Source organism: Lithobates pipiens, unplaced genomic scaffold (assembly GCF_037356315.1).
Source record: "Lithobates pipiens isolate NorthernLeopardFrog02 unplaced genomic scaffold, aLitPip1_a1.2 Scaffold_8, whole genome shotgun sequence".
NCBI lineage: Eukaryota > Metazoa > Chordata > Amphibia > Anura > Ranidae > Lithobates > Lithobates pipiens.
The window spans coordinates 479,825,335-479,837,094 of NW_027507903.1; the positions used below are offsets into that span (position 1 = coordinate 479,825,335).

The 11,760-nt window shown below is 45.3% G+C and overlaps 1 protein-coding gene across 5 annotated transcripts in view; it reads left to right on the forward strand.

The window, feature by feature from the left end:
* The window catches only part of ETV6 (ETS variant transcription factor 6), an 83,627-nt gene extending 79,924 nt beyond the window's left edge, over nucleotides 1-3,703 (forward strand). For all 5 annotated transcript variants that reach the window (XM_077468797.1, XM_077468795.1, XM_077468793.1 and 2 more), the window contains 2 exons: nucleotides 1,960-2,060; nucleotides 2,682-3,703. In XM_077468797.1, coding sequence (XP_077324923.1) covers nucleotides 1,960-2,060; nucleotides 2,682-2,787 — 207 coding nt within the window. In that variant the 3' untranslated portion in view covers nucleotides 2,788-3,703. The remainder of the gene's footprint in view (nucleotides 1-1,959; nucleotides 2,061-2,681) is intronic.
* The last annotated feature ends 8,057 nt before the right edge of the window (nucleotides 3,704-11,760 follow it).

Genomic DNA, 11,760 nt, shown 5'->3' on the forward strand with positions numbered 1-11,760 from the left:
TGAGACCCGCCGCTAGTTCTGAATCTCCTGGCCTCACCCAGATTTGGCCAAGAAGTGTCGCGGTGGGACTTGACGATGAAAGCATCTTTCCTGGTCGTAATAACCTCGGCCAGGAGGGTCTCGGAAAATACGCCTCTGGGAGCTAAAGAGCCCTACATGCCCTTCAGGGCGGATAGAGTCAGTCTAAGGCCAATGCCAGACTTCATTCCTAAGGTGGACTCCAAATTTCTGAGGTCCAGAGCGCTCTGGAGCAGGTTTTTTTTATCAAGAATGTCTCTGTACATTGCTGCATTCATCTTTATCTCGATCCTGACTAGTCTCTTGGTTACTGCCGCTGAAAAACATCCCTACAGCATGATGCTACCACCACCTGGATGTGGGCAGAATATTGAAAATGTACATTGAAGCAACCTCTGGCATAAGAATCACGGTTTCCCTGTTCATAATTCCCAGCAGAATACACAATGGATATAAGGCCTCCAGCAGGATCACCGTTGCCTGGCTTGTAAAGACAATCTATGTTATGGCATATAAGGATAAGGGGTAGGCACCTCCAGAGAGAATAATGGCTCACTTCAAGAGAAGCGTTTCAACTTCATGGGCAACCACATGTGGGATATCTCCAGAAGTCCTATGCAAGGCAGCAACCTGGTCATCCATATACACGTTTGTCTCTCGCTGCCGCATTGACCCGGCAATGTTAATGACAGCCAAATTTGGCAAAACTATTATTTCTGTGGCCAAAATTTTATTAATTTTAGCTGCATCCCATCCTTGTATCTAGTTATATACCAGAGGTGGCTGACTTCGAGCTGTTAGGAAAACCAGAAAATTGTATATCAAATACTTACTGCAATTTTCCTTTCCTGATGACCTCCATTTTGGCGCAGACTCTCACCCTATGGACAGAGTTCTAGTTGCGTAACACCTTTCAGGGCGTGGGGATCAAATTTATGAGTTGGGTCCTGATTTGCATGGGGGTGGGCAGGGCCTTACACGGAGGTGGCTGACATGGAGCTCATCAGGAGAGGAAAATTGCGAAAGTATTTGATATACAATTTTCCGTTTTCTCTCTTAGTGCATAAGAGCAAACGCCTTCTTCTCTTTCCCAGTTTTGAACTTTCTTTTTTCTCCTCTGCCTCTCTCCCTCTCCTGAACTTTTTATCTCTCTCTCCCAGGGCCGTCTTTAAGGCAGGGCAAAAGGGGCAGCTGCCCTGGGCCTTGTCATTGTTGTGGGGCCCAAAGCAGCTGCCTCATACTTGCCAACTATCCCAGTTTACATTCCCTTGTTCCTTGAAGTTTTAGTCCTGTGCCGTGTCCCGATATCTCAGTGTGTAATGCTGCCCAGCTCTGCCCTATTGTTGTTTACAGGTGACTCATCTGCAGACCCTGTGTTTTACATGTAAATAACCGGCATTCATATGTAAATAGCTGAGGCCAACTGCCTTTATATGTGAATAAAGGCAGCATTCATATGTATATCATGCCCCCCTGCAGTGAGGAGAAGATGTGCTGTGACCTGTAGCAACCAGTGAGCAGTATTACTGTACAGTAATCTCTAGTAGCCAATCAACAAGCAGAAATCATGTGCTCTAACCTCTAGCAACTAATCAGTGAGCCTTAAGGAGTGCTGTAACCTCTAGCAACCAGTCAGTAAGCGGTAATGATATGCTGTAACCTCTGGCAACCAATTGCAATTGCTGCCTGATCTGATACAGTAAACTGATTTTAAGTCTAGCTGCTATTTATTGTATGTCTCAGAGAAGGCGGAGAGTGAAATTGCATGTGGGGAGGGGGGCCCTAAGAAAATTTTTGCCCAGGGTCCAATCAATATTAAATTATTGAGCTCTTTTCTTGACTTTCCCTCTTCTGGGCTGTCTTCCTCTCTTGCTTCATTCCCTTTTCTTTTTTTTTTCTCTGCTCATTTTTATTTATTTTTTCTCTTTATTTACTAAACAGAACCGAACGAACATGACGTATGAAAAGATGTCACGGGCACTCCGCCATTACTACAAACTAAACATAATTCGTAAGGAGCCAGGACAGAGGTTACTGTTCAGGTAACAAACAACGCTACCCCTGCCTGAGATCTGCTGGCCCTTTAATGTAGCTTAGTAGGCTATGACACCACAGAGCCTGTGTGCTAAGAAATACAGATCACAATCCTATCTGTCAAATTTTACATCTGTCCAAAACCTAAACTATTTAGCCTGACAAAGGCCGTAATGAAGACCTCATATTTCAGCTTAGCTGTCTTTGGATATGGTGACTGCATTCGTTTTTATTTTTCAAGCTTTTTCTTCACCTGCTGATCCTGCCAGTAATACATTTCCTGTCCTGGGGGACTACACGTTCACTGTACTGTATCTGTGGAGGAGCAGTGTTGTCACTATAGGATAGGAAGTGTGTTTGTGCTCCCAGCTGTGCCCAGTTCTCCTCTGTGAACTACAGTACGCATTCCCTCTCCATAACGTAGTTCACAGAGGGACGGAACTATCCTGGTACAAGCAACTGTTTTGTTTTTTGTTTTTTTCACTTATTGAACAGAACAAAATGCTTTCAATTGTATATTTAACAGACTGCAAGGGAATAAAAATTGAAAGAAACTGTAACTTGACATATTAATCGCCTAAAAATAAATTGTCTTCTGAAACCTTCTTATTCATATCCCCTCCTGGCAGGTTTATGAAAACACCAGAAGAGATCATGAGTGGGAGGACGGACAGACTCGAGCACCTGGAATCTCAGGAGCTGGACGAGACAATGTACCAGGAGGATGAATGTTGAGGTAGAGACCCCTCCTGATAAGGACAAATCCTGCCCAGTAGCTGGCCTGCCTGGAGTCACCAAAGGGCTGGAGGTCGATGCACTGAAGGCCCCACGCTGACTATGCGCAGCAAATATATGCCCTCCCTCTGAAAAATGAACACTGTGGCTGCCGCTGGGGGTAACTACTCAAGGCGCAGCTGGATTCTGGTACTCTCAGGGAGGGATGCAGTTCGGCACCTGTCAAGTCCCTTTTTTTTTTTTTTTTTAAGAGGTTTGTCCTGACCTGTTTCTGCAGAACTCGTTTTTGGAAGTATTTGCACTGGAGAATATTACTGCGGATGACGCACTGTGACCGCGATGGCCGCATTGGGACTCTTTCCATGCATTGCCCTCGCTTTTTTTTTTTTTTTTTAAATGGAACGTGTTTCTTTAATCCTTTGCATCACTTGTAAATTGCACTAGAGACATTTTAACTACATATCTTCTACTTCACTTGTTTTACCCGTGGCACACCACCTGCAGTCTAGAACTTGCGACATCATCGCTGGTGGGCTACGACTTGGCCCGCGCTCATTCAGCATTTTTTCCTGTTTGCGAGCTATGCCACTTTGTCATTGCCGCCTTCTCAGACACTTATTTTTCCTATGAAAAAAAAAAAGACAATAATACTACAAATGTATGTACGGGGTGGATAAATTCTTCTGGCAATGAAGGGAATTTTTATGTTTCTTAACTGTTTTTTCTTTTGCTTTTTTTGTTTTTTGTTTATTAATTTTTTAACAAATGATTTGTTTGCAAAAAAAAAAAAAAATGATGAAACACGATTTTCCGGTGCCACTAAATATCCCGTCTGCTCTTTTCTTTTACGTGTGAGGTTTGAGCCTTTGCCTGTTTTTTACATCAAATAAAGGCCAGAAAACTCAGATGTAAATTACCTTTTATGTAAATGAGTCCCTTCTGTTTTCAAATCTATATGTAGATATTGCTGTCTGTAAAACATCTAAGATATGTGGGATAATCATTTATTTATTCATACATGCATACATACATACATGCATATCAACTGTCAGCCATTATAGGCTACTAGGGGAAAGCTCAGCAAATGCTTCCGCAGGTGTCCACTAATGGGATCACTAGGCAGGACATCAAGAAATTTTTTTCCCTATTAGCTATGGCCCTATCAAATTTGAATAAACTATTGAAAACTTTTGTACATACAGTACTGTGCAAATGATTTAGGTAGCTGTGAAAAAATGCGGTCAACTATAACTAAAGGCAAAACCTCTTCCTTTTTTTTCCAAAAATCTTCCAGTGGGGGCATTAGTTCTGGTGACTTGGGGGTCCCCAAGAAATTCCCTTTGTTTGCAGGTACTTCCTCTCACCTTCTGTTTTTGGCTTTGCGACAGGAAGTGAAGGGAAATCTCTGCAATGGAACACAGATGACGGAAAAAAAGGTGCGAGTTTTGCCTATAGTTCTACTTTAAGAATTCAGAAATTGAAGTGTTAAAAGATTATTTTTATCAATTAACAAAATGGAAAGTAAATCAACTGGAGAAAATCTAAATCAATTCAGTATTGGCCATCCTTTGCCTTCAAAACAGCATCATTTTTTCTATGTACACTTGCACACAGTTTTTGAAAGGACTTAGCAGGTAGGTTTTTCCAAACCTCTTGGAGAACTAACCATAGATCTTCTGTGGATGTAGGCTGCCTCAAGTCCTTCTGCTTCTTCTAATCTCAGATAAACTCGGTGATGTTGAGATCAGGGCTCTGTGGGAGCCAAATCTCACTTTCAGAACTCCATGTTCTTCTTAAAGATAGAACTAAAGAGAGTTCTTCATGACATTGGCTGTATGGTTGAGGTTGTTTTCCTGCTGCAGACTAAATTTGGGGCCAATCACACGCCTCCCTGATAGTATGGCATGATTAGAAAGTACCTGCCTGCATTTCTCAACATTCTCAGTGTTTACTGGTCCATATACAGTAAGAATATGACCTTTCTGGACTTTGCTTCAGATGTACAGTCTTATAGAGATATTTATCAACTGTTAATGTGACCAGTCATCAGATATATATCTCATTTGTACAGTAAAGGACACAGGAGTTGATTCTTAGACCATTGGTTATTTGCCACTACTTTCAGGTCATTATACCTGAACGTCCACCCAGAACGAGAGCAGCATTGTCCCTCCATCATTTGACAGTGAGCAGGCGGGAAGTGGTTAAATAAAATGGACATATTAACTGGTTCACTTGGAATGATATTATTTGAACCTTTTTTTATTTATTTATTTTTTTAGTAAATGATCCCTAGAGCAGTGTACAGAAAATGGGAATTTCTAATTTGGCACCCTGTGACTTCTATAGGGTTCAGGTTGCACAAACACCTGTCAAACTGAGCACAGGGCAATTTGGCTCATTTCTAGTCACCACCTACATTCTGGACTGAGATGCTGATTTAGAGATGACACAATCCTGGTGCCTGTGTGATTCTTGACTGTGTTCACAAATGTCTGACAAAAATCATCCCCTGCTGCAGAGGTGTAGCTAGAACCTTCAGTGCCCCAGTACAAGCAACCATGAAGGGCACCCCTGACCTCCCTTCCATCAGCCCGACTTCCAGTTCTGGGAGGGCGTCCATGGACATCCTCCCAGACCCATGCCTTCTGCATGCCCCCTGGGGAGCACATCCAGCTGATCACAGATTAAGGTAAAGGGCACTCATAGCGGTCTTAAACAGACTTGCAGGTTATCGGCAGTCCTTTTCTCCCATGCTGTGTTTGTGTTAGGAATGGAGAGCCGTTAACCGGCAAGACTGTCCAGTACTTTGTTTACACTGATAATTAGGGTACGGATCATCAGTGCAGTCCCATCAATGCTGCCTATCAGTGCCTCCTCAGCAGGACTCTGAGCTGGTAGTGTCTCTCTTACAGACCAGAGCCCATACTGACAGCTTCCCCTCCCTCATCCCTCGCACAGATGGGAGAGGAGAGAGCCAATCTGCTCCTCCACCTGCACCTCTCCTCCTGTGCAGGCACTGCTGGAAGTGTGAAAGATAGCTTCACACTTCCTGCGGTGCACACAGGAGGAGAGGGGTGGGAGGAGAAGGAGCAGATAGGCGCTCTCTCTCTCCCATCCATGCAACAGAGGGGGAACTGTCAGTGTAGACCAGGGATATGTAATTAGCGGACCTCCAGCTGTTGCAGAAATACAAGTCCCATCAGGCATAGCAAGACTCTGACAGCCACAAGCATGACACCCAGAGGCAGAGGCATGATGGGACTTGTAGTTTTGCAACAGCTGGAGGTCTGCTAATTGCAGATCCCTGGTGTAGACTCTGGGCTGTATGAGAGACGCTCTCAGCTCAGAGCACTCCTGCCAACAACCCCCCTAGGGCTCCACGACAGTGGCAGAATGTCAGGGCCCGGTTACAAGTGCAAACTTTGCAACCCTGGTAGTTCTGCCACTGCCCTACTTCAGCCCCTTGCCTTGTGACTTGCCACAAGGACACAATGTTGTAGTTGGATCATTGGGTGAGGGGTGATTTGAGGAAATGCTTCCTCCTGCGTGCAGCAGACTGGTGATATTATCTAAGCCTAGAAAAAAATCACTAATGCCACATACACCCGACCGGACTTTCCGGCAGAAAAGGTCAAACGGAATCATTTCATAGGATATTCCGATCATGTGTGTGGGTTTCATTAGACTTTTTTTTTTTTCAAAAATTCAGACGGACCTAGAAATAGAAGGTTTAAAGTGGTTGTAAACCCTTTTAAAAAAATCCTGAAAAAAAAAATCCTGCAAGACAAAGACATAATGAGCTAGTATGCATAGCATACTAGCTCATTATGAATAACTTACCTGAGAACGAAGCCCCCGAAGCGGTCCTCTGTCTTCCTCTTCGCCGCTGTCATGGATCCCTGAGCGACTTCCAGGTCTCACGGTTCAGGAGCTGTGATTCGCCGGAGCCACGATGACGTCACTCCCGCGCATGCGCACGGGAGCCGACGCTCGCGGCATATCGCCACGGCCTGTCCCAGTGCATACGCAGTAGACAGCGGTGGCTGTCTTTGGGCAAATATTTTCCTAAACCGTATAGGTTTAGGAGATATTTCTTGGACCTACAGGTAAGCCTTAATCTAGGCTTACCTGTAGGTCAAAGTTGGTTGTAAGGGTTTACAACCACTTTAAATCTTTCTGACAGAATCAATTCCTATCGGGAAAACCGTTCATCTGTATGCTATTCCGACTGACCAAAAACGATGCAAGTGCAGCTATTGGCTACTGGCTAATGAACTTCCATTTTCTAGTCGTGTTGTACGTCACCGCTTTCTAAACGAACAGACTTTGGTGTGATCGCGTGTAGGCAAGTCCGTTCCAGAGGGACTCCGTCGGAACAACCGACAGAGTTTATTCTGACGGAAAAAACGGTTGTCTGTACGTGGCATTAGTGGCGCCCAAAGATGTATTTTTAATGAGGAAAGGTAGAGTTTTTCTGCAAACTGATACTGTGTTTGTTTATTGTGACTTGTCAGGAATTTATTCATGCCGACTTGTAAAGTAATGGAAAGAGCTGTTTATTTTAAAACAATTTATCATTATCTAAGGGCTCTTCAATGTTATTGGTTTAGGACTGGTGAGGGACACGGCCTCTTAGCAAAAGGGCTTTTCTCTAGGAATCCTTTTTTTTTTTTATTATTAGAAACAACAAAAGTCCAACAATAAAAACACAGTGTAGTGAGAAACAGGTTTTCTCTCAGGATATCATCCAATATAACATGAATTGCATTTACAGTGTGTGGACAAATGAGCAAAAGATCATGATAGCACATAAACATGGCGACCAGAGGTTTCTCTGGTAAGACTTGTTAGTAAAGGGGATAAACAGCAACCGTCATCACTGATCTGGTACACATAACATCAATCCACATTGTACCAAAATAGGTGTAGAAAATATTATGGCATCCACTCATATACAGTAAGTGTAATGAAAACAATAGCTGAAGTTGTGGCCGAGTAAAGAAGACCAAGTACACAGAGCAATAACAATGAGATCGAGTAATGAAAGTAAGAAGCGAGAAACTAGAGGAAGAAAAATTAAGTAAAAGTAGAAACAGAAGAGGGTCAAGCAAGGATTTGTTAAGGCACGGAAAAATATTGAATCCACATTTTATCAAATTTCACCAAGTTATTGTGAAGGATGCAGGTAGCTTTGTTGTTAACCGCGGTCCAAATCAGTTTGCTTTAAACGTTGTCAAGTGGTACCACCAGTCGCTTCCAATATTTTGCAATAGTGATCCTTGCTGCCATATATAAGATCAGTTTTGCACATTTGTAATCGGAGTCTTCAAGTGGGAAATGCAATATTACTTAAGAAACAAGGCCTGAGGTGTGCCATGGCCTGGATGGTCAGTATGCCTGAAAAGAGGGCATACCCTGAATGTAAGAATAAGAAAAATACTATGAGTATGAGTGAATAACCTGGGGGAAACGGGTGGGTGGGCACCTAGAAAACCCCCAACCCTGGCCCTGACAGAGGAGGAGGGTTATATAGTCTCCGACTCCTCCCACAAATACAGGCTGGCCTACAGCCAGCCTTCTAACTTGTAATCGGAGTCTTCAAGTGGGAAATGCAATATTACTTAAGAAACAAGGCCTGAGGTGTGCCATGGCCTGGATGGTCAGTATGCCTGAAAAGAGGGCAAAAAGACACCAGTTTAGGTGGGAGAGGGAAGGTAGAGATCCCATCCCTAAAATGACGTATGCCCAAACGCCAACCGTAAGTAACTGGTAAGTATCCGCTGTGAGAGTAGAACCCATCGACTCCAGACCTGGAGATGAGAAGGAACCTCCTTAGAGCCTGCAAGCTACGCAAACCCAATTGAACGTCCCGTGAAGGATAGGATGAGCCTGATGCCCAAGGTGACCCGGACATGAGAATGAACTGCTATGAATGAGAGGATACGTGGGGAAAAGAGAGCAAGGGCTGACCCGAAGAACCCCTACAACACACACCAGAAGAAGCACCGTGAAAACACCCCTTCCCATACCTGGTAAGAGGATGTGAGAGGGTGAGTGGCAAAAATACCAGTGATAGGAGAGGAAACCTGGCTGCCTGATGGATGTGATGGAGTAGATGCCATGGCAAGCATCATCAACATGGCGACACCAAGACAAACTGGTCCCACCGGATGTGAGCAGGTCATGCTACTGCCCGAGACCTCCCAACCGAGACCGAATCCTGAACCGAGGAAGGAAAAACAGACTCCAACCCAGGGGAATAAGTCCCATAGCATGAACCAGCCATGCCCAAAGTGACTAAAGCACCCCCCTCCCCACCTGGAACAAACCGGGGAGGAGCAAAGATGACTGGACCGACGTCCCTGAGCAGTACTCCAGGCAACCTCCTAGACAAGAGATCGGAGCTGAGAGTGGAATCCAGAATGGTGACGACGTCGCCCAACCTACCACCTAAGGACCGTGGCTTGGACACACCCTGAGAGTATGAATCCCAGGGCGGTAACCAGGGCCTCTATGCAACAGGATGTCCACTAAAGAAAATTGTTGTCTGCTTCCAACCTGAGGGTGCGCCCAGTGGCGAAAAGACATCTGTACGTGAGTGCAGGCATGGTTGATATTGGTATGGATGCCAAGACGGCCCAACCTGAAAACGCAACTAGAAGGAAAGACAGACAACCAGACATGAGAACAACAACAACGCCCCTCTGCCTACCTAAGAATGAGAACATGGCAGAAAAGTCAAGACCACAGCGCATGAATGAACCTAATGATGAACCCCCCCCGTGTGTGAGTTGAGAAATAGTGAGTTAACCCGAGTAACCTGCAGCGCAGAGACAGGTAATTAACAGAAACTCAGGCCTAGAGTACCCACAGACCGTGGTGGGTAGACGTACAGGTGTGGTGAATGAACATGCATCGTATGACGTATGGTATACAGGCGAGAAGATTGTGGTCAACAATCATTAATAACGAAACCTCAGCCCGTATGGATCTGTAGACGTGACAGATCCCGATGTGCGAGCCCTAGCTAACTGACCCCGGTACAAACATGAACACAGATACGATAAGACATGACAATGAATTCAGACAAACCTAACCAGAATATGTCATAAGTGAACGCCCTTCTGCGAACTCTGAAGCCAAACACAGAGGTTGAAACACCATGACAGAACCACTGAACAGAAACACTATGACAGAAATACTGACAGAAAAATGTCACGAAAATGCCATGACAGAATCCCGGGGCAGAACGCTATGACAGACATGCTGGCAGGACGCTATGACAGAACTCCAGGGGCAGAACACTGACAGATAACCTGAGGCGGAACGCTATGACAGACATGCCGGGCAGAATGATATGACAGGAACCCAGGGGCAAACCACTATGACCGCCATGCTGGACAGAGCGCTATGACGGAAATACTGGACCGAACGCTATGACGGAAATACTGGACCGAACGCTATGATGGAAATACTGGACTAAATGCTGTGACCGAACCTGGACAGAACGCTATGACAGGAAAGCTAGAAAGAATGCTATGACCGAGAATGCTGGACCAATCGCTATGACAGAATTGCTGGGCCGAACATTATGACAGAAAATGCTGGGCCGAACGTATGACAGAAAATGCTGGGCCGAACGTATGACAGAAAATGCTGGGCCGAACGTATGACAGAAAATGCTGGGCCGAACGTAAAGACAGAAAATGCTGGGCCGAACGTAAAGACAGAAAATGCTGGGCCGAACGTAATGACAGAAAATGCTGAGCCGAACGTAATGACAGAAAATGCTGAACAGAACGCTGTGACAGAAAACTGGACTAATGCTATAACCAAAACCTGGACAGAACGCTATGACAGGAAAGCTAGATCGAATGCTATGACAGAAATGCTGGGCCGAACGCTGTGACAGAAATGCTGGGCCGAACGCTGTGACAGAAATGCTGGGCCGAACGCTGTGACAGAAATGCTGGGCCGAACGCTGTGACAGAAATGCTGGACCGAACGCTGTGACAGAAATGCTGGACCGAACGCTGTGACAGAAATGCTGGACCGAACGCTGTGACAGAAATGCTGGGCAGAACGCTATGACAGAAAATGCTGAACAGAACGCTGTGACAGAAAAACTGGACTGAATGCTGACCGAAACCTGGACAGAACGCTGTGACAGGAAAGCTAGATGGAACGCTTATGACAGAAATGCTGGGCCGAACGCTATGACAGAAAATGCTGAACAGAATGCTGTGACAAAAAACTGGACTGAATGCTATGACCGAAACCTGGACAGAACGCTGTGACAGAACTGCTGGACAGAACGCTATGACAGGAAAGCTAGATGGAACGCTATGACAGAAATGCTGGGCCGAACGCTATGACAGAAAATGCTGAACAGAATGCTGTGACAAAAAACTGGACTGAATGCTATGACCGAAACCTGGACAGAACGCTGTGACAGAAATGCTGGACAGAACGCTATGACAGGAAAGCTAGATAGAACGCTATGACAGGAATGCTGGGCCGAACGTTATGACAGAAAATGCTGGGCCGAACGTTATGACAGAAAATGCTGGGCCGAACGCTGTGACAGAAAATGCTGGGCCGAACGTTATGACAGAAAATGCTGGGCCGAACGCTGTGACAGAAAATGCTGGGCCGAACGTTATGACAGAAAATGCTGGGCCGAACGCTGTGACAGAAAATGCTGGGCAGAACGCTGTGACAGAAAATGCTGGGCAGAACGCTGTGACAGAAAATGCTGGGCAGAACGCTGTGACAGAAAATCGCAAGCAGAATGCTGTGACAGAAAATCGCAAGCAGAACGCTGTGACAGAAAATCGCAAGCAGAACGCTGTGACAGAAAATCGCTGGCAGAACGCTGTGACAGAAAAACGCTGGCAGAACGCTGTGACAGAAACGCTGGCAGAACACTGACAGAAAACGCTGGCAGAACGCTATGACAGAAACGCTGGC